The 27,579-nt window shown below is 39.5% G+C and overlaps 2 protein-coding genes across 11 annotated transcripts in view; one reads left to right on the top strand and one right to left on the bottom strand.

The window, feature by feature from the left end:
• Positions 1-1,911, bottom strand: part of PHC3 (polyhomeotic homolog 3) — a 29,440-nt gene extending 27,529 nt beyond the window's left edge. For 5 of the 9 annotated variants that reach the window (XR_005822466.1, XM_040567033.1, XM_040567034.1 and 2 more), the window contains exon 1: positions 625-1,910. The gene's annotated coding sequence lies outside the window, so the exon portion shown is untranslated. Of the gene's footprint in view, positions 1-624 lie in introns of all 9 variants that reach the window. The other 4 variants (XR_005822465.1, XR_005822464.1, XM_040567037.1 and 1 more) reach the window with 1 other exon arrangement.
• Positions 1,912-2,356: 445 nt separating this feature from the next.
• On the top strand, positions 2,357-27,579 carry PRKCI (protein kinase C iota). 2 transcript variants are annotated; one of them, XM_040567046.1, is made up of 18 exons: positions 2,357-2,521; positions 8,780-8,901; positions 12,302-12,391; positions 13,211-13,261; positions 14,414-14,499; positions 15,864-16,004; positions 16,868-16,922; positions 17,652-17,710; positions 18,152-18,328; positions 19,132-19,229; positions 20,244-20,330; positions 20,910-21,045; positions 21,297-21,384; positions 22,587-22,712; positions 22,815-22,894; positions 23,915-24,004; positions 24,309-24,424; positions 24,994-27,579. In XM_040567046.1, the coding sequence occupies exons 1-18, from the start codon at positions 2,412-2,414 to the stop codon at positions 25,079-25,081; spliced, it is 1,800 nt and encodes a 599-aa protein (XP_040422980.1). In that variant the 5' UTR covers positions 2,357-2,411; the 3' UTR covers positions 25,082-27,579. The 2 variants fall into 2 exon arrangements, with proteins under 2 accessions (XP_040422980.1, XP_040422981.1); XM_040567047.1 differs by lacking the exons at positions 2,357-2,521; positions 14,414-14,499 and having other exon boundaries at positions 8,786-8,901.

Here is a 27,579-nt window from a genome sequence, read left to right as displayed (position 1 = left end):
TGCAACTGTAATTGGTATTTGGAAATTGGTATTTAAGTGTTTAAACCATTTATTTACTCAGTCCGTTCATCACCTCCCATCAGAACTCCTACGCGCACAAAACACAAAAAATAAATAAAAATTTTCCACAAGCCTAACCCCTAGGTGGATTTCTGCATAAACCCCAAACACACACACCCCCAACACGCCGCCCCAACAGTTACACGGGGGTCGGACGTTATTTTTCAGCCAAAACACGGGTTTTTGAGAGCCACGCTCCGCGCGAACGCAGCCCCCGCCCCGCGGCGCTGAGGGACCCCGGGGCTGCCGGGCGGGCAGGGCCCCTCGACCGCCTCAGACCGGGCCCCGAGAGCCGACAGCCCCCGGAGCCAAGGCCAGGGCCTCCCCCAGCCCCGAGCGACGGCCCCTCGGCGCTCCTCCGCCCCCAGCCCCGGGGAGAAAGGGGCGTGAGGGGGGCAGAGGAGGCTCCCGCACCCTCGCGGGGCCGGCCCACCGCAGCCGCCCGCGGCCAGGGCGCTGTCAGGGCGCCGGTCCCCGCCTCCGCGCCCCGCCCCGCCGCGGCCTGGCCGGGCCCTGCCGCTGCCGCTCCCCCTCCTCCTCCGCGCGTCCCGCCGGGAGACTCGCCTCGGCCCAGCCGCTCACTCCGCTTCCGCCATCTTGTCGCCTCCCTCCCGGGGAGGTGCTGCGCAGGCGCGCTGGGCGCCGCCGCCATGTGACGCCGCCCGCCGCCATCTTGTGGCTTCGTGCGGCGGGGCCGTAGCGGCGTGAGGGGCCTGGCTTCCCTCAGGGCTCAGAGGGGTGTGGGTTGCTGCTCGAATTCTTCTTCAGCAAATGGAATGTTACAAGTCTGGGGTATTAGCTGTAGGGGATGTGGTGTTTTGAGAGGGCTGTGTGAAGGTTAAGGTCAGGAAAGGGCCTGCCCTGAGTGGTTTTCTACGTTAGTTGGTCAAAGACCTCAGCAGCCCCAAATGGGAGGTGGCGGTGAACGCCTGAAGTCTCAGGAATATGAAACTGAAGAGTCTTTTAGATCCGTTAGCCTAGCTTCCAGTTCTTCCTACATGTTGGTTCTGAGCCTCTCCTTGCTATGGGGATGACTGCTTCTTCCTCTGAACTGACTGTAATGGATCAGAGTTGAATTACACCATTACTTCTCAAGCGTACGTGGTAGCAGCTGCTTTGTACTACCTGGCATAGAAGAGCAAAGCCCAGCCTCCATGCAGACAAGTAGCCACTGTACCACATAAAGCTAACTCAAATCTTGCATGGGATATCCTGACAAGCTCAGTACCTCTCCATCTCTCTGTCATGAAATGTTTTCCTCTTTGTGATGGAATACTCTTAGAGATCTTGTAGGAAACTAAGAAAAATGTTGGAAGTTGTAGAGCAAGGTATAGTTAAGATACAGCAAGGTATTTCCTGCTGCATGAAATTGATGCAAGACTGTTTGGAAACTGGGCGGAGCAAGTTTCTTCTGAGGAAGAAAAATGCCTGCTGCAGGAAGGTCAGGTATCATGACAAAAAAAGTTCTGTACTTTGTAACCTCTTGCAGGGAAAACAGCAAATGGGGCCTTAAGTTACTTTATCATCAAAAAGCAAAAAGAAGAGCAAGGTGCACAACTGGAATGTGCAGGTCTCGTGTAGCAGCCTGTTGCGGAGCACAAAGCAGCTGAATTCTGCGCTGCTTTAACAAACATCCGGGTATGGTGCCGATTACAACAAGGAGGTAGTGGGGAAAAAGGAAGTGTTTGTACTGTATCAGAACAAAAAAAAAAAAAAAAAAACAAAGGTTAGGTTACCTATTTCTTAGGATTCCCAGAAACATCCATCTTTCAAGGAAGTGCTGGGCAAAATAAATATGCGTTATCAAAGACGCTACTAACGTGGTGTTAAATAGGGAAAGCCTAAAGGAACCAATTTCTGATTAACAGCTCTAATAAAATACCTTTTCTTAAATATTAAGCATTCCATCCCCTTTAATTAAAAAGCATCCTTTGTGTTTTCTTTCAAAAAACACAAAACACCACACTTGCTGTATGGCACTCGAAGCTCCACCTGCACCGAGCGTCCAACGCAGCCCCCGCCCGTGCTCGCTCCCGCGCAGCCGCGGGGCCGCCCCCCGCCCGGCAGCCGCTGCGCGCTCCCGGCGGGCCGTACCAAGCGGCGGGGCCACCGGGAGGGGATCGCTTGTGCCCCGCCCGGCCCGCTCCGTCACGAGGGTGCGGGCGCCTGTTGGGCTCTGCCGTACCCCCCCTTTCCTCCCCGCAGTGGTCCCGCCCGGCCTGGGCGGGCTGAGGGACGGCGAGGGCCGCGCGGCCGCCGCCTCCCCGTAGCGCGGCCCCGTCCCGGCCCCAGCCCGCACCCGGCCCCAGCCCCCGCCCGCCCCGGCCGGCGCCGCCGCCGCCGCCCCGGGGATGCCGACGCAGCGGGACGGCAGCGGCACCATGTCGGCTCCGGGCGGCGGAGGGGGCGGCCTCGGCGGGGACGGCGGCCACCAGGTCCGCGTGAAAGCCTACTACAAGGGGTGAGTGCGGCGGCGGGGTCGGAGGCCCGCCCGGTGCCCCCCTCACGGCCCGGTGCCCCCCTCACAGCCCGGTTCTCCTCACGGCCGGCCCCGCGCTGCCCCCCCGCGGGGCTCTCGGTGCCACGGCCGGGGAAAATCGGGGAAAAAACTAGGGGTTTCGGGGCCGGGCGCTGCGCGTTGGGCTCTTCTCGGGTCTGAAGGAGGAGAGTTGGGCTGAAAACCCGCCCCGTAGGGTCCTGGGGTGTTCCCCGGGGGCTCTGAGGGAGCCGAATGGCAGCGAGGTGCTGCCCCGTGTAACGAGCGCTGGAGGCCTTCAGAGGGAGAGCCTGGGTGCTGCTCTCCAGCAGCAGCATGTAATGACATATATAATATAATATAAAGTCTGCCCTGCTGTGGGTGCGCGACACCCTGTTAGGCACCGACAGTTAGAGGAGCCGACTTTGAAAGTCTGAGAGCAAGGGTCATCGGGCCATTGAGTTGGGTAGGAGGTGATCTAATCAGAAAACAATGCAGGTTGCATTTTTGGGTTAAGATTAAGCTCTAGGCACTCTCAACAGCTTCCTTGCAGTTAACCTGTGTTAAGTACAAGAAAAGATTTATTATATTTACAGTGTTTGTTGTCTGATATCTATAGCATTATAGTTTTAAGGAGAGGTCTTGCTGAGTGCTTGGCATTTGCTAATGCCTTCCATTTCTGGCCTATGTCTGCTTTGGGGCTTTTCTTGACAAAAGTGCTGTACGGTCTGTGTAAAAGCGTGGCATAATCTGTGGTTTTATGAGGTCTGTGAAATGCTTTCAAACTAATAGTACGTGAAATTCTCTGCTCTTTGTTTTACAGTCTCTTTAATGCACCATTTCTTAAAGAAGTGGAGATGGCCCTGGCTATTAGCTGATAGAAGCGTTCGTTTGGTCAGGCAGTGAACTAAAGTGGAAACTGCTCTGGATTAAAACCATTTATTTTTCCTCTGCTGGGTCAGTTTTAATCTTGATCACTTCCACATGCAATCATTTGACTTCTCGCTTTAGTGCTGGGAGGCTGTGGTGCAAGAACAGAGATAAAAGCAGCTCAGGGTTGTGGGAGTGCAGAATAAAACTGCTACATTGGAGAGGAATGCTGGCTCATGACACTTTAAATATTAGGTAGTAATTTCACAGGCACTGGAATGTTTCCTTTGAGTTTCATCTGAGTTTCATCTGCTGACTTTTTAACTGTTAATGCAATTGTCTGTTTACTTTTAATAGTGGCACTGAATCATATGGGCAGTTGGTTAACCAACAAACTAACAGGCTGAATACCTTTGTAATGATTCATTTCGAGGTCTAAACAAATTATTCCCTCCACTCTCCTACAAAGCAAGTCTCATGCCCGCTTCTAAAGCTAGCATTATCAAGAAATGGATAGCAAAGGAAAACGTTTTACTTGCACTGGAATGACTTGGAGACTGAGGATCTAAATGCTGATATCAAAGGCAGCATTTTTGCTTTAATCAAATAAACTGTATCAAGATTAGAGCTGGATAGAGGATTTTTAGGGAAATACTGTTAATCAGGAAATGTTAATCTTTCTTAACTTTTTTCTGATAGAAGCCTTTAAATAGGATGTAGAAGTTACCGTGCAAGTCTCGCTTGGAAGGTCTTTTCAACTTCCACTTGTTTTGTCTGGTCAAAGGAAAAAAAAAAAAAGAAAGCTCCCCCCAAGGAAACCCCAGCCCAGCAAGTCAGAAGCCCGGGTTGGCTCTTGGAAGGTCGGAGGCTGGCCGTGGGGCTGCTCCTGCCAGCTCCAGAGGCTGAGTCCCAGCCCCAGAACATCGCTCCGTCTGGCCAAGAGCCTAATTGCTTTTCTCAGCCGAGACAAAGGCTTTCATGAAGAACTCTTTGAAGGGTCTTTGTTTCATTCAACTATGCAGTGGTAATTCTGTACCTTAAATTCATGCAATATGTAAAACCAGGAAGGAGAATTTTCCTAAAACAGATCATGAGAATGAGAGGATGGGAATTCCCAAACACTTGGGAATTGGGTTGAGTTTACCCTGATATTTCCTTCTCTCAGGTAAACCAACGTTATCATAGGGCTAGTTTAAAAGGCTGAAAATAGTCTTATCTGTTTTAAAGGGTTACTGTCATCAGGGCAGGGTGTGTGACAGAGGTTCCTGACTGAGTTGGTAGGAATTTATTATAACTAAAGTTCAGTGCTTTTTCGTTGATAGAGTAACAGTGTGTATCAGCTTCAAATGCGCGGCGCTTACACAGCATCTGTAGTTACAGCCATTTTAAGTGTCTAATTATTTTTTAAAAGTTTACTTTTTGGCTCATCTCATTTGTTGTGGATGCTTTTTGTCAGTTCAGTACCAGAAGCTATTACATAGGGGAGGATTGTGTTGTAGTGTGTGAAGATAGGTAAGGGTGACAGGCTGAGTGTGCACTATGAATCCTATAGAATTGATGCTGATTTAAAAAAAACAAACAAACATCTTGTAGAACCATTTTCTGTCATGATTGGAACTGCTAGGTTTTTTTCAGTGGTTGGCATAGATTATGCACTGTTTTAACTGCATAGGCTGTAATGTAGGTTAGACTTTTAGCGTAGTTAAAGGCATAGGATACCAGTGCTTTACCCACAGACTGTTTGATTTGTTTTGAATGAAAAATACTCCTGGCAGTCCTCTCGCAGTACATGTTAAATTAGGTTCTTTTCTTAATTTTACATGAGTGGATTAAGTGGTGGGAAAGAAAAAAGAGTTCCATTTTAATTGTAAAATCAAAGTGCGTCTTCATAGATATTTACGGAAAATTACTTTTTAAAGTTTTTGATTTCTCACATCCTTTGTTTATATTATTCTTTGTCTTGAGAACTTTCTGGTCAGTTTTTCATCTCGATGTCTTCTGTTAGATGTCTGTTGAATATAAAGTTCTGCAAAAGGAGAGTGTTCAGCTTTAAAAAGCTTTAGTTCAAGCCTATAAACATACTTGTACCCCTTCTTGCAGTTTCAACACTGATTTCGTTTTGTGGCTGGCTGCTTTTTTTGGTGATGTATTTTTTTTCCCCCCAGAAAAAAACGGTTGTGCAGGAGGAGGCAATTTCCAGACCTCAGGCCTTTCCTGGAGAAAGAGACACTTAAATCATGTAAGATCTTATCGGATCTTGCTGCAAAGATACTGAAACAGCAGAATTCTTCACGAGAATTCTTGCTTGGACTGATTTCAGTGAGCTAAGGCCTTAACGACTGACATAGGTGTGTGACAAGCATGTGGATATGTAATTAATCTGTGACTAGATATCTCTGCATCCTCAGGTATATGTGATAGCCGTATGAGGCTCCAGGCAGAAAAATCTCAAGCAGTAGTCTCACACAGAAGCTTGAGTTTAAAAGTAGAGAGTGAGATAGGTGTATTCAGTTGCACTTAACTGTCAGCATTGTGTTTTTTTCTCTTTGTTGTTGCTAAAGGCTCTTGTGACCGCTGGATGATCTGTAACAGAAAAGGCATGAGAAAGAGGCTGTTTCATCTCAGAGGAAAGGTGGAACTTGCATCAGTACAGCTCTTTCCTAACGAAGACAGCATCAGAGTGGTCTTAGGTGCAAGGAGTGTGGAAAGCGCCATAAAATGTGAAGGTGTGATAGCAGAGCTACTCTGGAAGCGAGACTTAGCTCGGGAGAAAATGTCAGTGTCACCAGTGTGGTTAAAGTTGCAAAGTGAGCTTGTAGGAAGACCTGTAATCTTTCAGTTCCTGCATCATGTAAAGCTGCCTTCTCATCTGTAGAAAAAAACATGCTAGGTGTTGCTTGTAGCCTCTTGTTCATATTTACATTCCTCCTTTGGTTTAATATCGCTTTTGGCTAGGGTTCTGCGAAACGCGCCGACAGGTTGGTGTTTGTTGGTTCAGACCGGGTGCTTTTCCAGGTCTCTTCCTCGGCTGTCTGATACGTGTCCGACTGAAGGTAGCAGTGTAGTACTTTAGAGAATTAAATTCTAAAATAATAAGCTCCTCTTTTATTTGTAGGGCAACTGGTTTTCCATTTGAAGGGCAACTGTTTTGCCACTTGAAGGCAACAACGAGTAGGAAGTGTTCGTTCAATCTGGATCAGCTTTACTTCATCAATAAGGGAAGGGTTTTTGTTCCTAAGCTGTTCAACACATCTTAATATCGTGGATACGTGACATTTGCTGTTTACAGTAGTAATGTAGAGGTAAACGTGTGGACCTGAAATTTTTTTTAATAGTTTTTAATATTTTTTTTAATCTTCAGTTTTCGTTAGGGCAGCAGTGTTTACCGCCTGTCAGGACTGTGGTCTGTCACCTGCCTCTTGTCTGCCAGTAGCAGTCATACGGTCGCGCTGCCCAAACCTACCCTCTCCCATTGTGTACCAGTTCAATCACAAAATAAACTGGAAAAGTTGAAATGTTCAGCTCTGACTTCTTAGCGCCCTGCAGAACTTAACCTTTTAGTTAAGGAATAAATCTGTGCAGGGAGGTGGATAAATGACGGGATGGTGAACTTTAGCTGCAAATCAGCGAAGTTGCTAAGCGGTGCGGTGCCTTATCTCCCTGCAGAGAGGTAGGTCCCTGACAAACAGGAAATGCAGGTTGAGGCTTTGCCTCCTAGCAGGGCCTCCTCGCTCGCTGGTGATGCCTGGTGTCAGCAGCGCGTGCGAGATCTAGTCCTGAATAGAAACGGAGCAGAGCTGCCCCTTCACTCCTCTCAACTCTGATTCCATCCTGACGTCAGTCGTGTCAGCAGAGGGACGCCTTGGCTTTTTCCGTCCTTTCTCTTGTGTTTTTCTAGCTTTGCGTTTAGTGCCTGCATATCAGGGTACAGATATTGTTTTGTCTTGTGTGGAAAGAAGAGGAGCAATTTCTCAGCCAGCTGTAGCAGCTTTCTGACTTTTCGGATTTTTGAGGTGTGATTTCAGAATCCTGACAGTTTATTGGAGTCTTCCCCCTAACTAAACTAACTCTGTGTTCATAAGGCCAGAAGTAGGCTGTTTTAGTGTGCTTAGAAATTTCTAGTTTGTGTTGTTGAACTCAAAGGAGCCTCTGCAATATTCAGACGTGTTTATCATGCCTGTTTGCTGCCCCTCCTGGAAGTGTTTCATGTTGCATGACCACAGTGTAAGCCACAAACTGCTGGATACAATTCTGCCCCTGTGTGAGGTGATTAATAGACATTGATCTTGATGTGTACCTACATTTCAGTCTGGTGGGTACCTTGATGTGGATTTTGACCAGATACAAATGGTGTCTGTTGTTTCCGTTCCACACTACCACCAAATAGTGCTGGCATTGACAACTGCAATGAACAAATTAATCTTAACTGGTCGAATTTTGGGGGGAAAACGAGTGTCACAGGTCAAACATCAGGCTTATACAAGACATTTGAAGTGTAGTGTTGTGAACAGTCTTTTTTTTTTCCTCTCTTCCTCTCCACCTTCCTCTGAACTGTACCTCTGGCATCCTTTGCTTAAAGTGCTGCTCCCTGCGTCACCTGTTCCCCTGTAAAGCCCAGCAAATACCAAGACAGTGGGTCAGCGTGTTATGTTAATGCATTTAAAGCATCAGGTTAACTCACTCTCCATCTTGATTATAACAGAAATACCAGTTCTGCATAACAGTAAAGCACTAAATTTTAAATCTAAGTATATGCTTTGCTCGTCTGTTTGCCCTCCCTGTCATTGTGGTGAAGCATCACCATGTCTTTTTAAAGGCACTTTAAATATTTGGAACTTTTTTCCACCCTCTAATCTGGTAGGCAACCTGTTTAATATTTTTCATTAATGTTTCATAACGTCTATGCAATTAAAATTGAGTAGGAGAAGATGTATACGTTCTTTAAATATTTTGGCAACTAGTAACAAAATAACTTGTTAGAGTAAGGAAAACCACCAATACATTAGTAATGCCCTTCAAAATGTTTGCAGCATTTAATTGTTTTCCACTGATGTAACATTTCATTTCTGTGTGCCGTTAAAATCTCCTACAGCTCACTTCAAAGTTATTTGGGCATGTAAATCTTATTTTTTTCAAAAGCAGATGGCTGGAGGAATAAATGTCAAAGCAGTAATAAAAATCTCTTGGAGCCTGACTTGCTGTAGGAAGGACTCTTGGTGCTAATGGCTTATTAATATTGCTTCAAGATTTTTTTTAGGGGGCTGTAGCAAGAGGTGGGCTTTATATTAGTAGTATGTGGAAGGCATTAGAGGTAACGATGAAATGCTACGTATTACAGTGTAGTTTCTCAGACTTGTTTTTTCTCTCGCTCAGGGACATCATGATAACGTATTTTGAACCTTCCATCTCATTTGAGGGACTGTGCAGTGAAGTCCGCGACATGTGCTCCTTTGATAACGAACAGCTTTTCACCATGAAATGGATTGATGAAGAAGGTAAATCAATACTTGCCACTTGGCTTTCTGACAAATATCTGATCAATATGGTGCTAAGCTTTCAGTCTGTCCTCTCCCTTTCATCTTTCCCTTTCTTTCTGCCTTCATGAGGTAAGCTCAATGTTTTTAGAAATGGTAAATCTGACTGCAAAAGTAATGGCTACCCAATGCCCTTGTAGGTATATCTTAATTATTGTTATTTCAAATCACTTTGTGTGGAGCTCCGTTTCTTTTTTATTTTTTAACCAAATAACCCAGTGACCATTAAAATGTGAATTCAGTGTTTGGATTTTTTAGGAAGGAAATGGAAAATGTGCTTTTAAACTTGAAGGAGCCCATGATTCCCCATAAGCCTTAACTATTTCAAAAAGAGTTAAACTAACCTTAATGATACAAAATACCGTATTTGTATGAAATGTTGGTACAATTCAATATATAGTTGTACATGTAACCACAAAACGTTGTATTTTGAGTGTTTGTATCAGCTGTTCCTTTAGCAATCTAAAGTCTAACAACGCATAGTTGTTAATTAAACTTTTTATGAGTATTAGAAGAAAGAATTGGAAGAAAATACTTCTCTGAATGGTAGCTCTGAATGATCAGTGTTATTGTTTACTTCACATGAAAAAAACTTCAGTCAGTTCTCTCTTTTTCTTAACAGATGTAGTCCAGTGTCCCTTCTGAGCTGTATGTACACATTACGAATGTTTTGAAAAGCTTAATTGTAGTTCTTATACCAATGCCATAAAGAAAGTGTTCTACACAAGTTTTGAGCTGCACCAGAGACATCTGAATTATGAAATAGCAGTTGAGTTATGTTAGCATGCTAAGTACTTGATGGCATAAAAGGCCGTAACGTGCAGTGATTTGTCTGCAGTGATTTGTCTGCAGTGATTAGTATTTGTATGTAGTGATTAGCATAAATGGTGCTTGTAAACGTGTTTTCTCACAGCTTTCCCATTCAGAATTGGGTGAGTGCCAGTTTATTCACAGCTTAGAACTAAACATGGACCAAAGTTGATTCTGGAGGTGCAATATGGGCAGGTGTGCTGACGATTACGGTCTTCAGATTCTAAGCAGGTTTTCTCCCTCACTCTCTCAGCAGGATTCCCAAGTTATTCACACAAGGCAGATGCAGTTAAGGAAAGGAGCAATGTTTATGGCCAAACTTCTGTGCAGTGGTGCTATTTGAGTTGGATGTGCACTTCACAGTAAGCTGGCTGGTTTGTTTTATCTGGAGGAGGACGGTAGACTTTTCACTGAAGAGTCTGGAGAGTCATAGTAAGAAGGACACCTCTTTTTAGTGAAACGTGTTTGTAAAAATAAAAAAAAAATTGTGCGGATTCAGTGGTTTACTTGAAGCAACAGATTGTTCTACCTTAACTTTTGCTCTTTGATCGGAAACAGGTAAAAATAGGAATACTGCAGTTAGACTTTTTTCATGTATTCACTTAGGATACTGTGCAGGTGTAGAGAATTGTGTATAACTACTTCTGTTTCTGAGAGGTAATCACACAAAGGCAAATCTAATTTAGTTGAGTAGAAACACAAAAAAAAAAGGTCAGGTTCAACTGGAAAATGGAGTTTGCACTTGGTTTGGTTTTAGTAAAACTATTTTGAACTTCTTGTTAAATAAGTCAAAATTGAATATTTTCCACTGATATTTTATCTGGCTTTAGATAACTGCAAAATTACGACTAGTTTGTTGTTGAAAGAATATTTGTAACACATCTTTTTTTTTTAATACTTAGCCACCGTTAATAATACTTTGAATGGAGACTTCTGTTACTCCCCATTAGATTTTTAAAGTGAAATTGTGAATCTGAAGGCATTGTGGGAAAGATCAGTTACACACTATTGCCATTGTGATCACCAATAAAAAATAAATGTGCAAGTCAGATTTAATTATGAAGCTTCCTACTAATGTCTGTAAACCTTCTGTGCCTAGTTCAAAGCACTGCGTATGCTCTTGAAAGCCTCCCTTTCTTCTGCCAAAAAGAAACACAAAACTGTTTGCACAGGTGTCAAAAACAAATGAAGAAAAACTAGTTTGTTGATTCTCAGTGAGTTTGAATAAATATTTGTTCCTTCTCCTCCCGCTGTGCTCTCCATTGTGTGAGTTTGTGCGGTGGGTAGGCGGTTTGATGTCCAGATACGCTAATGGGGCAGGGACATGCAGTATGATGAAAAATGGCTAAAGGTGACTTCAAAGACTGGAGTGGTTTTGAGTATTATGAAATTCAGAAAAGAATAAAGATATAATTCTGATAATGGACAGTCTAGATCTATTACTAGTGTTTTAGCAATAAAAATGAGTGGATGCATTAGAACCAAAACAAATTAGCTAGAAAAACTTTGGTAGGGCAGGTTTTAAATTTTTCTCTGCCTGCTGGGTATGTGGTTCTAGCGCAGAACCTCAGCGGTGTCCCTATTAATTTTGTTATACTTTAGTAGAGAACAGTTCATAAATTGTTGCTGGTTGGCTTTCATACCGTAGTAGTGACTGCAGACTGGAAGCAGCAGACCTCGCTGATTAGATTCGGTTTAGCTGAGATGGAAATTGTTCTGCCTTCCTCCAATTCTGTTACTCGCAACTAGCTTACCGTTTAAGGGAGTGCAAAGTAGTATTTCTGTTAAAAAATTGGCAGGGTTGGCTGTATGGAATTTCAGCTAGAAGGAAGCTTGTGCTGCCCATGTGCTAGTGTACAAGCAGGCAGAGAGAAGTCCTGTGTTCTCACACAGGATATCTTGTGCAGGTGGAGAAAGCAAATTGATAACCAGAAGTGTTTTCCTTCACTGGGGCAGAGATAATTCAGATTCAGCAACAATTCAAAAGTGTTTCAGTTGTAGTATTGTTTCAAGGGAAAATACTTTGAAGAAGGTTTCTTCTTTTGAAGAAGATTTTTTTTTTTACAGCATTAATAATCTGCATCAGATGCTAAAGAAAGATTTTCATTGCATGGCTGTTCCTTTGAGTATTTATAAGTTTCCAAACACTGAGAGACTCAGGAGGTGAATTAAAATATCAGAGGAGATCTTTAGATGAATCGCAAGAAACAGGTGAAGTACTGTCTGTGTCCAAAGGGGTCCAAGGTTAGAAGGTGGTCCTTGCTCGTGATAGTGCATACAGTAGATCTCTAGCTTGATCTCCTTTATTTCCATAAGATTTTTCCATAAGGTATCCTGCACCTCTTGTACTGAAATAATGTGTAACTTCGTAGGAGACCAAGCCAATGATATTTTGTGGTTATGATCTGCTTGCGACTTGGGAATATCTTAGATATTCCTACAATAATAATCTTTCATACAATAATAATCTTAGGAACAGCTGTGAGGGAACTGTTGAATGGCACAGAACTAATTGGGTTAAGTTTTGTATTGTTCTCTTTTCTTTCTTCAGGAGACCCATGTACAGTTTCTTCCCAGCTGGAGCTGGAAGAAGCCTTTCGGTTGTATGAACTAAACAAGGATTCGGAGCTTCTAATTCATGGTATGGTGAAATTCAATATATTACTTCTAATGATTGCACTAACAAAGAAGTGTCATTTTTACATGTTATCTGTGTCTTTTGCGCTACTCCAGCTTCCTCAGTTAAAGTCTACTGTGGCATCTTGTCAAGAGGATGCTGAAGACCATGTACCATGCTTTTTTGCTGTCAGCACTTGCAAATACCTTTTATGAAATTAAGTGAAGATAAGATACGTTGGTCTTAGTTTATTGATGAGACAGCTCCCATCTCTCATTCATACATCCATCCCAAGGACCTTTGTATGCTTGCTGGCAATGAATGATAGAAAATGTGTGTGTATGTTATACAGCACCCAAAGTTCTTCATCAGCTTGGCTGGAAGGAAGAGACAGCTTTTCAGCTTCCCAGAAAATCTTTTAAAAACTAGAAAAGAATTGTATCTGGTTTTGTATATAAATAATATATATAACACTGGGAAAAAAAAGGGCTAGTACAGACAAGGATCATACTTGGCTGTTAGGGTACTGTAGTATGATATTTATAGTCAAGGTTTCCAAATACTGACTGCAGTGATTGGGCACATGAGAAACCATCATCATTAGTTGTTGCTAGTTACTTTTGTTAGGAAATAACTTGGTTTGCTCTGCTGTTCGGTTGTATTTCTCGTGTGGATCGTTGTTTTGTCTAGCATAAGATTTTTGTGGGAGCTTTTCAGCTTGCTTTCTGTTAAACAAAGTTTTGTTAAAATACATTCTGAGTGCCTTTAAGAAGTGTTGTATTTAACCCAAAGATTTTTCTGTCTAAAATAAAGATTAATAGAAAGCTAATGTTTTTCTTGCAGTATTCCCTTGTGTACCAGAACGGCCTGGCATGCCCTGTCCAGGAGAAGATAGTAAGTAGGCATCCTAGTTAAGAAGTTCTTAAAATCAGGAATTCCTATTCTAGAAGATTGAATAGATTTCCTCTTCTTGACAATTTTAATATTCTATCGTTTGGCTTTCTGTGCTTTTAAGTATTAATAATGCAAAATCTCTACAACTTACATATTTAAAAGGAGTAGAAACTCGTGCTAAAATTAAGTGTTGTTTGTCATTTCTGAATCATTGTTAATAAAAACATCTTTCATTTCTGTTAACTATCCATATGTCTCTGCTTTCCTTGCTTTTGCCTCTTTTATCGTGACAGTTTTTTTTTTATTCTATTCCTGTCCCTAGTAGTTGTCAGATTGCTAGCTGACTAATGTGAGCAAAGGCTTGTAACCAGTGGTAATGAAGTGTCATATCACCAGTTTTAAACCAATGTTTAGGCAATATCAGGAGTATTCTCCAAAAACCTTTAAATCATGCTAGCAAATGTACTAACCATTACAGAGGTGATTTTCCATCTGTCTTAATGTAGACTTCTATGCTGTTAGTATTCATTTTATAAAAGGTTATGGGTGTGTTATGCATGAACACATCTGTCAGTTTGATATCCAAGTTTCTGACAAATGTCAATGTACATGCTTAAAAATTAACTTTGGCAGTATGATCAGTGCTGCTTTTCTGAAAAAACAAGGTTGTAGACTAAATCTGAAATAGGTTTGCAACTCAGTGTAGTTTTGTGTATCATAGTTCTCAACTTTGGTTCCTGATAATGAAAAAATATGGTGGCGGCTGTGGACCTAAAACTGGAGGATTTGCGCAAGCAATCTTTCATAAATCAGGGCATGCTCATTAAATGTGCCTTCCTCCCTCCTTCCCTTTCACACAGCTCCTCCTTGAGTTTAGGTAAGGTAGATGCATGTTCTGGAAACAAGTGCTTGTATGGTTTGGACCATTTTCCTTCTTTCGACTCACTGACAGTTGGTCAGGGTATTCTACATCAAATTTTCTCCAAAATTTAAAAAATGAAAAAGATACTTAGAACGTTACTCTGTGTTTCTATAAGGTTGCAAGAGTGAAACTTTACTCTGCAAATCACTTTACACAGAATTGTCCATGAGAAGATATTGTAGTTCTGCGTTTATATTTTTATGGATATAATCATATGTTTTTCCTCTTAGAATCCATTTATCGCCGAGGCGCCCGCCGGTGGCGAAAGCTCTATTGTGCAAATGGTCACACTTTCCAAGCCAAACGATTTAACAGGGTGAGACTCTTGTTGGGTATTTAAAACCATGTTACAGGGATGTCTAATTTTTTAATTTTAATGCTACTGCCTTGAAAAATTATAAGGTAGATTTACTCTCAAAATTTATTCTCATTTTTGTTGATTGTCTATAGTACTTTTGGTAATTACAGCTTCAGGAAACTTTCTCAGTATAAAATCAGGCACTTAATAAAAATAAATAAATGTTTGTTATTCATTTTTCAGTACAGTCTGTAATGATATTAGTTAAATGCTCTATTGTTCCCTTAAAACCTTAATAGAGGGCAAACTTTACCACTCACATTAGATGACTGAGCTGAAAGTGCATTCGCAGTTCTTTATGTTCTGGGAATAAAAAAAGTCAGAGTTGCTTATGATGCACAGACTTTTCTTTCATTACTTTTAAACAAAAGCTGAGATGTTTTTCTAAACATCCTGCTTATGGTGGCATGTAAGCAACTCTAAGTAACAGACCATTTTTAGTATTTTCAAGAAGCAATAGTCAAACACAGTTAAGAACCAGGAAGGCTATCTGCTGCATTTATTAAAAAAATAAAAATAAAAATGAATAAGCAAGGTTCCTTGACAGCTTCAGTACTCTTCTTTCTTTTCTAAGCTGAATGTATCATGCGCTAAATAATGCTCAAAATTGTCTCCACTAAACCTCATCTTCAGCATTATTCATCTAACTCTACTCTTTTCTTTTTTCTTCCTTTTTTTTTTTTTTTTCTTACAATGCTCTGGGAAACGCTCATTGATGTCTTCCTAGTCAAAGGCTGTCAAGGCACCATCACAGAATCACTTTCCCTCTTGCTTTGTAGGCACCATGTTTTCATGGTTCTTTTGAGTTGTGTTGGGTGTTCTTCAGTGAGTGGTGACCCTCCCATTTCCTGTTACCTGGTGGTTTAACTGTGCTGAAGCTTTTGCTCTCCTGCTTTTCTCTCTACAAATCTAAGGACTCGTCTACGCAGAGAGATGATGAGACGCTTAGCAAGTCAGTTTGGTTGCAGGAACCTGCTGGTTTACCTGCACTGCTTTTGACCTGGAGTTGGCTCACGTCTCTCTGGGTCCATGTGCAGCAGAAAAGCCTGACTGTGCCTGCACCTTTTCAAGCAGATGTGCTCTTTCCTATATGGCAGTTGCTGCTTATTGTTCATTTGTAATTTCTGAGCTCTTCTGTGGTATCTGCCTGTTCTATCTTTAAGTTCTGAGATAGGGACTCTTCTCGCGTAGTGCTAATTTCATTAGGGGTCTCTCTGATCTTCTATCCACTATTCTTCAATAACAAGAGTGTGGAGCGTGTCTAAATAGTTTTTATGGTTTACTTTTGCTCTTCAGTCAGTTTTGTTGATTTGTCATTCTAGCGAGCTCATTGTGCCATCTGCACTGACCGAATATGGGGCCTGGGTCGCCAGGGATATAAATGCATCAATTGCAAACTCCTTGTTCACAAGAAGTGTCACAAGCTTGTCACTATTGAATGTGGACGTCATACACTACAACCAGTAAGTATGGTTTGTCTGAGAAGTTGTCTTTTTAAAAACAAAACAAACAAAAACACAAGAAATTAAGCAAAAGAGCCCACTTTATACTAGTGGCTTTCAAACTGTAGTCTGCAAATAATCATATTAGATGAAATTTGAAAGGTTGTCATTCTTTATGTCTGCTGTGTTAATGGCAAGAAAGTTTCAGAGTCACTTAGCGAAGTGGCAGTTCAGTGAGAAGATTTAATTCTTGCATCTGTTATTTATTCCTGTGACATATATTTACCTTTTCCTTCATTGTATTGTTATGCTGTGTATGTGTATATGTGTACGTATATATGCACACGACACTATTTTGTATCTTCAGAGTGAAGTGCAAGTAAAATATATTCTCTAAACACGTTAGATTATGTGACTATTTTCTATATAGAAAAGGAAGATTGAGGCACAAAAATTTTGAGACTTCTGTCAAGCAACGGAATCATCTTTAGTTCTCGAGTCTCCGGGGGGGGGGGAGTAAAATAAATATTTTTCCTAGTTTAATATTAAAAGCAGACATCTACAAGTCTATATTCTGTAAATTCATTTGACTAATATATGTACTGCTAAAGTACTTGAGATTCTCTGTCTCAGTTCTCATCTGCTGTACTACTTTTTCTCTGTTGTATTAAGTTGTCACTTCAACAGCTTCTGGAAACTTGTCATAACTTCTGGAAAATAGGTAAAATAAGGACTACAGTTAATATTCATTGTGTATGGATTAGAGCAGTAACTATGTTGATTCATCATGTTAAAAAGTAGCTAGATTATATTCCTCGGGGATCAATTATTGTCTCCAAAGTAATGTTTTTCACAGTCTATTACAAAAATGTGCTTAATTGCAGGAACCAATAATGCCTATGGATCCATCATCAGTGCATCCAGATAACGTAGAATCAGGTAAGATCAATAATTTTTATTCTTTACTGTATGTAGATGAAACATGAACATGGATTTTAAAATGAAACAGGATAATTTTAAGCAAATTATTAAAACCTTGTTTTACTTTTATTCATAGAACAAAAAAAATAAGAGATCCTTAATACCAAGGGGAAAATAAATATAAAAATCCCTTAGTTTTCTGTATCTTGCAGTTTAAGGAACTAGGCTAAAAACGAAAAATCTAGGCAGTCAGCTACCTTTTCCCGTTGATATGCTGCATATTTTAAATGTCCTGAACAAACAAACAAAAAAAGCCCTAAGCACAATTACAGTGGAAAAAAAAGATCAGTAAGGTTTCTATGTGATCAGTAGACAAACAAATTCGTTCTTGCAACAGTCAGAATGATCATCCTGATGTTTGAATTTGGATATAGACAATGATCAGTTAAAACAACAACAACAAAAAACTGTTGTTTTGAATGAGATACTCTGTGTTGAGGTTAGTTTGAATAGGTTTCCAAATATCATTACGGACTCTTGTATTAGCCATGATGATCGTTAATGCAGTATTGCTAAAAGAATGATTCCAATAGTTCAGAAACGAACAAAAAGGGTTGCCAGTTTTGAATACTTATGTTATATACATTTAAACTGTCTCTCTCTTGCTTTGGTTCTTGTGTGTGGAAACGTTAGGGGAAAAAGAAAATACTTTCATGTCAAGTCTAATTGTTTTTCTTGCACCTCTAGTGATTCCATATAATCCATCAAGCCATGAGAGCTTGGACCATGTTGGTGAAGAAAAAGAGGTAAAGTATCTAACCATACTAACCGTATTCAGAAATCTTCAAGTCTTTCTCTATTTCAATGCCTTTGTAATTTAACTTGTCACAAAATGAAAACTAGTACATAAAGCACATGTGGGATGCTAACTCAGGTGTATGCATGTACGTCTTGCAAGCTGTTCTACTTTGAAACTTGAGTTGAGATGCACTTTGATTTAGAAAGTATTCCAAACTCTTCCAGTTTCACTTGTTCTCATCTGCCTCGTTGCTTCTGCCTCCTTCTTTTCCCCTCACATTGCTTTTCAAGGGTAGTGCAGTTTTAAGAATAACAAGTGTTATTTGAATCACTTGTTTATATTCATTTTGCTATTCTGTTTGAAATGCTAACTTTTCTTAAACAACAGCAACTGCAGTTGTTAAAATTGACAAGCCTGCTCAGTAATTCCAAAGTATCTCTGTTACCAGGCAATGGGCATTAGAGAAAGTGGCAAAGCTTCCTCCAGTTTGGGTCTTCAGGATTTTGATCTGCTCCGAGTTATAGGAAGAGGCAGTTATGCCAAAGTACTGCTTGTTCGATTGAAGAAAACGGAACGCATTTATGCAATGAAGGTGGTGAAAAAAGAACTCGTCAATGACGATGAGGTAGGCAAGCTTTTTATCAGTAACTCAGCAATTCTTCGGAAGAGCTTTAGTACCTGCAGCAAGGGGGTGCCAGGCTTCTAGGTCTGCAATGTTAGTTGAAAATTATGCATTATACATTCAACTTCTTGAAAAAATATTTTTACAAGTTCACAAGACAAATGACCAATTTTGAGGTCTTCATTGACAGACTGGTAGTTCATAGCAGTTGTCCAGTGCCAGTGGTTTCTGTCGTGAGCCTCATTACTTCAACCAGTGTTGTCACTGTCATAATCAGCACTGTCTGCAGCAGTAACTCATGCAGAAATCAAGTTAATGAGCCTCTCACACTTCATTATTCTGGAGCAGTATTCAGTATTTCTCCTGTTGTGTTCACTGGGTTGAAAAAGAAAGAGGTGGAGTCTGTTTTTCATATGTTCGAGTTTGTGGATTTTTTGTCACAAATGAGATCCTCATGATGTTATTTTACTTGCTCTTCAAATCAGTCATCTGTCTTAATTTGGTTGTAGCTTACACAGTGATTAGAGGAAACTTGTAGTTTGTAGGAATTGCAGTGTTCAACTGCCATACTCCTCTCGTTGCTGAAGATTTCCCTGACATTTCTTTAGGCTACTCTATAAAGATTTGAGTGACTGTGGTCTGCTATTCAAGAGCTTTTGCATCTACTTCTTGGTCTACCATTGATTTCTTCTGCATTTGTTAATGCTACTTCACATTCATCTGCTCCAGTTTTTCTGCTAATTGTCTTTAGTGTTTGACCTACAAAGTACAACAATCTTTATCCAAATGCCTCTTTTCTTAAATAGGACATTGATTGGGTTCAGACAGAGAAACATGTCTTTGAACAGGCTTCAAATCATCCCTTTCTTGTTGGACTACACTCTTGTTTCCAGACAGAAAGCAGGTAAAGGTTGTGAGATGATAAGATAATAGTCTTTTATTCAATAAATATTTCCTATTGTTAGCACCTGAGAGGCCTATTTAAAGGATTAAGTGTTAGGTAGGTAGTAAAAGTCAATGTACTGTAAATCACTGTAGCCTTTTATGAACAGAAGGCATGTTTGTCATCTAAGCTTTTCAGATTGGAAGGATGCAAAAGATTGTGAAATACTGGTTGTTATAATGGGAAGGATTCTAGAAAGAAAGAGAGAGATATAGCCAGCAGACAAAAAGATGCTTGAGAATCTGGAGTAGAAGACCCAAACTAGAATGGGAGGAAAAAATAGGTTAAGGAAGGTGAAATCAGTAGTAAAAATAAATAAATAAAAAATTAATCTAAGTGATGCATAGACTCTGAAGATGAAGCTCTAAGCAGAAGTTGGAAAACAATGGAATAGAGATGAAAATGTTTTTCTTGTGTTCCTGTATATAGGAAAAGAGATTCAACAGAGTAAATTACTATTCTATACAGTAATAATTTTCAGCATAAATAAAAGTTATTGTATATTTAAACAATGTTATTGCTGTACGAAAAGGTGATACGCTAGTGGAGCTAAGTGAGAAGAGTATTTGTAAGATATTAGTAATTTTAATTATGAACAAATGAGATTAAGAGGATCATGAAGGAAAATGTAGAATTTTTTTGTGTGCACAGACACTGATGTCAATCTGCTTATATAGTCACATACTTAATGATGAGAAGCGGTAGTTGTAACGGATTAACATTTTGGGAAGGATTACTTACTTTCCTCTAGCAGTAAAGAGATTATCTAGCGAAACTTTGTATACTTGATTTTTAACTTCGGGAGTTTATTCAAGGGAAAGGAAATAGGTGAAGCCAACCATGTTATTAGAGAGATGGGAGGAATTAAATTGACATTGTCCAATAATAGACCTGTAACGTCTTAAATATCTGTTCAATAAGAAAATCTTTCAGCGTTGTATAGAATCACTTGTGATACACTTTTGTGTGTTTCAGGTTATTCTTTGTTATAGAGTATGTAAATGGGGGAGATCTAATGTTTCACATGCAGAGGCAGAGAAAACTGCCAGAGGAGCACGCCAGGTATGTCTAATTGCAGATTTATTTTATCAGAATGGTTGGTTTTCTGACATGGTGGTGAGTTTGTGAATCTTCTCCAGATCTTAAGAATTTAAGAAATTTGAAACTGCATCCTCATTTTAATGCTGCAAGCTACAATATTTTTTTGTTTCAAAAAGGAGCTATAATTGGAATCACTTAGGAATTGCTTGTATTAGCATTACCGTTGATGACTGCATCTGATTCTGATATTTTTCTAGAAAAACACTTCTGTGGTATTTTTTAAATTGTCTAATGATAATGTGTTTCTTTTAGAAGAACCATGAACAGCTGTCTAGGCAAATGCTGAGTTCTTCTTGCATGTAGTTGATCTCAGGTTGAGGTGAAAGGGATGATTTCAGCTGACATTAATATTACTTCAATTTTTTTTTTGTGAGTTGATAGAAATGGTTGTATGATTACAAACAACTTACCTACTCACTTGGTGAAACATTATAATGGAATACATAAGATGCTATTTAGAAAAGTATCATTCTACCAAGACTGATTTGGTGGTTTTTTTTTTTTGATTATTTGAGTAATCAATATCTCTTTCTACTCTAGGTTTTATTCTGCTGAAATCAGCCTAGCACTGAACTATTTACATGAACGAGGGATAATCTACAGAGATTTAAAACTAGATAATGTGCTACTAGATTCTGAAGGGCATATTAAACTCACAGACTATGGCATGTGCAAGGTAAGATGCAGTTCCTTGCTAACCAGTAAAATCAACAATTAAGAAATTGTTCTAATTTAAAAGATGCAGAGACATAAAAAGGTGAAAGTTCCAAGTATTTGTTTATACACAATGCAGATAGGCTGTATACTCATTTCAAAATGAAAGCAGCTTATTCAGGACACTTGCATTAATTGCACGTGTAGTCTTTAGTGGAGCGGGAGAGTGGAATCTTTTCCTAAGATGTATTTTCTCTCCACCCTTTTTTAAAGGAAGGACTGAGGCCTGGCGATACGACTAGCACATTCTGTGGAACTCCAAACTATATTGCTCCTGAAATTCTTCGGGGAGAGGATTATGGTAAGTTGCATTTTTCACTACTCTCATATAACTTTTGGCTTGTCTCTTACTCAAGTTGTTTGGCAGTGGAACATACAAATCTCGATCAGACACCTGATCCATCTGACTCAACATTCTGTCTGAAGAAGTGAATAAACCCTTCAAAGACGGGAAACATTACACCAAGCAAAAGAAACACCATGTCTCCCACATTTTAGCTTTTTACCAATCTTGAAGAATAGCATGGGTCTTCTAAACTTATTATTGTTTATAACTATTTTATATACTCTTAATGATTTACTTGCTGTCTTGAATTGTGTTCGTTTTCGGACCTTTGTATTTGGCAGCAGTGATAGTAATAAATGTATTGCAAAGGGCTTAGGTAACAGACATCCCTTTCACAAGGTTTGGTGTTAAAAAAAATAATATGAAATTGTCTATGCAATTGCTTGTTCAGGAAGTCCACAAGATTCCTGAAGCAAGAGATAAGAGAGTACAGAAGGCAAAGGGTTTTTTGTGTATGTTTTCTCTACTTACCCTTTCTTCCTGAGCTTCCAGTGCTGTCCAAGCAGATCTTTGATCTGTGTTTTTTCTTAAGATTCTGAAAAGTTCCACAACTACTTCCAATTAAAAACCAAAACAACAACAACAAGTGTATCTGTACTTTTAAGTCTACTAACTGAATTGAATGTCTCTGTTTGACGGGCTTAATAACATCCTTCTGTCCATCCTTCCTTGCGCAAACTTTACAGGCCAAACAGACTGTATCAGTCTAAGCCTAGCCGCTGGAATTTTTTTTTCTTTAGCAGTGCATCATAAAATAGATATGTTCAGCTCCATAAATGACTGTCTTGCTACTATTAAGAGCCACGTACTTCCTTCTTGTCCTTCCCCTGCCTCAGATAATGCACTGTTGGTTAGCAATGACTAAGCTTATATATAATCTAAGCCTTTAAGGTTGTAACACCAACCTTTAAACCTGTTGCGTTTCCTTTTCTTTGTACAGCATTCCTTCCTATCCTGCACCCAATGAACCAAGTAATGTCTGTTACAGCTGTTACCTCTCCTCTATTCAGTAGTTCATAGAGAACTACATAATCAGAAAGACTGTCAATACTTAAATTTTTGAGCTAATTTTTAAAACAAATCTTGCTTTAGCCCTAAAAATGTTTGTATTTTTGCTCTAAAAAACCTTAATCGGTATTTTCTCTCGTGAATTCTAGGCTTCAGCGTAGACTGGTGGGCACTTGGTGTACTTATGTTTGAAATGATGGCAGGCAGGTCACCATTTGATATTGTTGGAAGTTCTGACAACCCTGATCAGAACACAGAAGACTATCTCTTTCAAGGTAAGTACAATGAATGTTCATATACTTCAGTGCTTTGTCTCCACTTACCTTTAATCTAACCTTAAAGATGCAAAGGCTGATGTGAATGTTGGTTTCTTGCAGTAATTTTGGAAAAACAGATCCGAATTCCCCGATCCCTTTCTGTTAAAGCAGCAGGTGTTCTAAAGAGTTTCCTTAATAAGGTAAGAGCTAAATCAGACAATTTGAGACTTGTCAAGAGAAGCTGTTTTTTAAAACCTGTTGACTAATTGTTGTGTAGCAGATGTACCTTATCTGCTGTACACAGAGATAGGGTAGAAAAGGTGTGAACATACTGCAGAATTTTAATGGGGCTGGGAAACCTGTTTTAGATATTTCTCTTAGAAACTGAAGTTTTAGATTCTTAGTCTGGGGTTGAGAGTAAATTTCAAATTAAAAGGTTTAGAAATGCTCTAAATAATTTCTTTAACTTGGGGAATTGGACAACTGTAGCAGATTTGTCTGGGTACTTAAATAGGAGTTTAGCAAATCACTCTGACAACTTCTGATGACCTTCTTGAGGAAATTGCAGAGGCACTATTCACTTGCTGTTTGCTGGTAGCTAACTAGCCTGATAGTCAAAACCTGCATCTGTGGCAGTGGATTAGTCTGAGCACATGCTGGGTTTTATTTAGTGAGTTGCAAAAGTGGGGGGAGAGTAGCAGGAGAAATCAGATTTAGTTAAAATTACTCAGAAGGTAATACTGTTAAAGCACACTGCTTCTGTTGCAGCTTCCTCCTGTATTGAGAGCTGTAGTGTTACAGCCTCCTAGTGGAAAGACTTGTTAAAATAATCTTTCAGCTGTATTTATAAGGAACTTGCAGTTGCTATCCCAGTGCAATTGCCTGGCATAGGCAATCTGCTCGTTGAGAGGGAAGAGTCAAATTCACTTGTGTGTTTCAGAGCTTGGTTAGATTACAGTACATTTAAACAGGTCTAAATAAAATGAGGAAAGATGGAGTGGCTGCTTATATATAATTCAGTTATAGGCTTCCATATATTCGTGCCTGTTTCAGACAGTAAATTGGAACATTTTCCAAAATAAATAATGTTAACTTAGTTCTCCGTTGCCGTTTGTGACAGAATTCATAACAATTCATAATTTCTCACAGAATTCATGTTTGTCTTTTTATTCATGTGTAGGCCATGGCACCGATTTAGAAATATTTTTGTTCTTGCACAGGATCCAAAAGAGCGTTTAGGCTGCCATCCTCAGACAGGATTTGCAGATATCCAGGGACATCCGTTCTTTCGCAACGTTGATTGGGACCTGGTACGTGAATACCTGTTGGCGTGACTTACTTTCTTTGTACACAGCGATGACTTGACAACTTGTTTTGGTTGTATGGGATGCCACAAAAAAAAAAAACTTTCAAAAACTGTAAACTCCTAACGGGTGTACCATAGTCATAACACAGAACTTTTTAATTCTTTTTACGTACTGTAAGTACAGTAGTTTAATAGAATACTCACAGAAAGCATACAAAAGAAAATTAAGAGTAACTTCCAGCCTTGTTTAAAAATAATTCAGTAGGTTGTAACTCATTTTTGGTGTCACTAAATGCATTTGTTCTTAGATGGAGCAAAAGCAAGTGGTGCCTCCGTTTAAACCAAATATATCTGGAGAATTTGGTCTGGATAACTTTGATTCCCAATTCACCAATGAACCTGTGCAGCTCACCCCAGATGATGAGTAAGTAATACAGAATTTAAGACATTTTGATGAGTCAGTGAAGGAGTTAGATAGAATAGCTGTATTTATAGTACAGAGAGTGTATGTAAAACAGTAAATAATGATTTCTTGTGTTAGTTTGGAAAATTCTTCTGTGTTGTGTGTCCTCATGGTAGACTTAGAATGGATGGATTCAATATTGTGCTATGGCACGATGTAGAAATCAGCAGTTGGAAAGCTACTATAAAGAATTTTAGTTTGAAAAAGGATGAATAAGTGCTATTTTACAAGTTTTAATGGTATCACTTGCAAGAAACAAACGCGTGAAGGAGAAGACCTGTTTTGTGTGGTTTATTTCTGCATTACTTTAAGCCATTATATTTCTAGAATATTGATCTCGAGTGGTTTTGTGTTTTGTCACAGTTGCAGGGGCTAGAAAAAAGTTACAAGGAAACAGAGGGTCAAAAGCAAGAAAGGGGAATGTTCTGAATTGCAGTCTATTGTAGAGGTCTATGTTTTAGGACAAACTACCAGCTAATCTTGCTGCCTTTTAATTTTGTTGAGCTAACAACTGTTTTTAATCTTAATAGTGATATTGTGAAGAAGATTGACCAGTCTGAATTTGAAGGCTTTGAATACATAAATCCTCTTTTGATGTCAGCTGAGGAATGTGTCTGAATTCTCCATTTCTGGACTGTGCCAATTGTTACTCTGTTCGTTTTTGCATGGATAAACATCTCTTCATTTGAATGCACTTGCATAAAAATGAATAACAAAACGTCATACCATTGCCACCTAGCGTGGATTACTCAGTAATTTTCTTTTTGTATTAATTGTCATCTGGGACAGTTTTTGTGCTGAACCTCGGGCTGCCAGAAGATTTAAAATGTAAACTTCCCAGCAGTCTTGCCAAACTTGAATTTTAATATAGAAGCTGGTCTCTGGGGTTCCTGACTGAACAATGGAATCTGGCTGTATAATTTGCCAATACAGTGTTCTGATAAAGGAAAGTTTTCTTACTGCTTTAAGAATACAAATTGCATTAGGGGAAGTAATAAAATATCATTAAAGGACTTCCATTTTTCCAGCAAGACAAGTAAGACCTCATGACTTTTGTAGTTCTAAATCTAAATGTATGATAGCCCTCTTCTCCTTAGATGTCGAAGTTGCAGCTCCATCTTACAGCTACATTTGCCCTTCAGATTTAAATGACAGTAAGGAAAGCAGATTTTTAAATGAATAGGTCAAGAATGGCTGTTCTCATAGAGTATATTGATCCTGTCCTAAAGGAGTTGATTAACTCAGTATTAGAATCAATAGGCTTCACTCCAAAATGATATACAAGGACTTGTATGCGGTTTGATACACAGAGTGCCTTTCTGAGCCTGTCCCTTTCAGTGAGGGTTGTGTGGTATTGTGTCAATTTAAATAAGTGGAACTCAATTAATACTTTTAAAAATTAAAATCTGTAGAGTGCAATTTAGCAGGAATGGGCAGCTAATACTGAAGAATGCAGAACCTCATGCTATTATTTATTGCTTTCACAGTTTCTGTCTTAATGTATTAGAACTGCATACACTACAGCTATGGCCTAGGTAAGGGCATTGTTTCCCTTTTTTTTTAATCTCACTGCCATACTGCTGCCAGTGGAAAAAGCACATCTAGAAAAAAACAGGTGCTGTCCACGATGACTCCCTTAACTTTTCCATTTATAGACAGTAATTTGTAATCACAATCGAACCTTACATGTCAGTAGTAAACTCAAATCTAATAGTAAAGCAATCAGAATAAATAGAACAGTTCAAACTAGGACTTTTGGGAGGTGTGTTTCTTACATTTCACGTTGGTAAACAGTGTAATATACAGCACAGCTTATTTTTAATGTTTGAGGAATAGTTTTGAATGTCTTAGGCTGAAGAAATGCCAAATGTATCACTTTTTTTTATTTTTATTTTGTATTTTGGGGAAAAGGGATTAAGAGACATTGAAGAAAAGAATCTGTATTATATAAGTAAGAGCTGTACGGCAAGCTGAGTGTTACTGAAAGCAGATTTAAGTGTCTGTAAACACGTTAGCAAACCTTATCTGAAGCTTTTAATAATATTTCTGTTTAGTCAATGTCTCTCCTTGAAAAAGTCTTGTGTGGTGAAACTGTAAATTCATAGCACCAATCTTCCAGTGAATGTTTTCACTTACAAGTTAGCTTCAAGGGGAGAGATTGCACAAATGCACAGTAGTTGGTAGTATGGGATTTAGTTCATACTTTTCTTTGCAACGTGAGTAGGAAACAAAATATTGGACTGAGTTTTCAAAACTAGGAAGTGATTGGAGGGGCCTCAATTTCAGGGAAACGTCGAACCTCTGCACTGTTAGAAGTCGGGTTCCCTTGAACTCAAGTTGTGTATTTTCAAATGTAAACTATCAGAGTAAACCTATTTCTAAAGAGCAACTAATAAATTCAACGTGGTCAGTTCGTGTGAAATGAACTGCTTGCGTGCAGTTTTAAAATTGTGATCAAGTGTTTAGCCTTTGACTCTTACACTTGGGTGACTAGTTTAGACATCAAGACTTAATTGGTATTAAACTTTGAAGTTACTTCAAGCAAGAAAAAGGTTGTACAGTGGCTTAATTTCATATGGGGTATTAAGTAAAATGGCTTTACGTAGGGAAGGACATTTCTGCTGTTCATCACAAAAGTGTAATGGAGTAGTATACTGTCTTTTGTGCTCAAAGAAAAAAAAGATGATGTTACAGAAAAGAATACTTTTTCTATTTATATATCTGACCATTGTCAATGAGATAAATCACAAAGATCTTACATGACTGTAAGTCCATTTTTAAACTTTAATTTTCTCCAAAGTGCCATGATATTAACAGTTATTTTTCACTGTTGAGCATATAGCAAGTGTCATATTCAGAATATTCAGAAGGGACGTAGGGTGTAAACAGTTCAGGGCAGTAGGCTTTGTTTTTTTGAATACAGTGTCTGCATCAGAAGCATGATGTATTTATGTGGAGTTAACCTTTTTGTACACAAGTTGGATTCTTATAGGTGCTCTGCTAGTTAATATTGTCACTATTTTCCTGTTTCATGTGGAATGTGGTCTTGAACATTGTTGTGTAATCATTCCCTTTATTTGTGCACAATTTTTACTTTAAATAAAACATTTACATTA

The sequence above is a fragment of the Cygnus olor genome, chromosome 9, assembly GCF_009769625.2.
Source record: "Cygnus olor isolate bCygOlo1 chromosome 9, bCygOlo1.pri.v2, whole genome shotgun sequence".
NCBI lineage: Eukaryota > Metazoa > Chordata > Aves > Anseriformes > Anatidae > Cygnus > Cygnus olor.
This window is presented reverse-complemented; position numbering and strand designations above follow the sequence as displayed.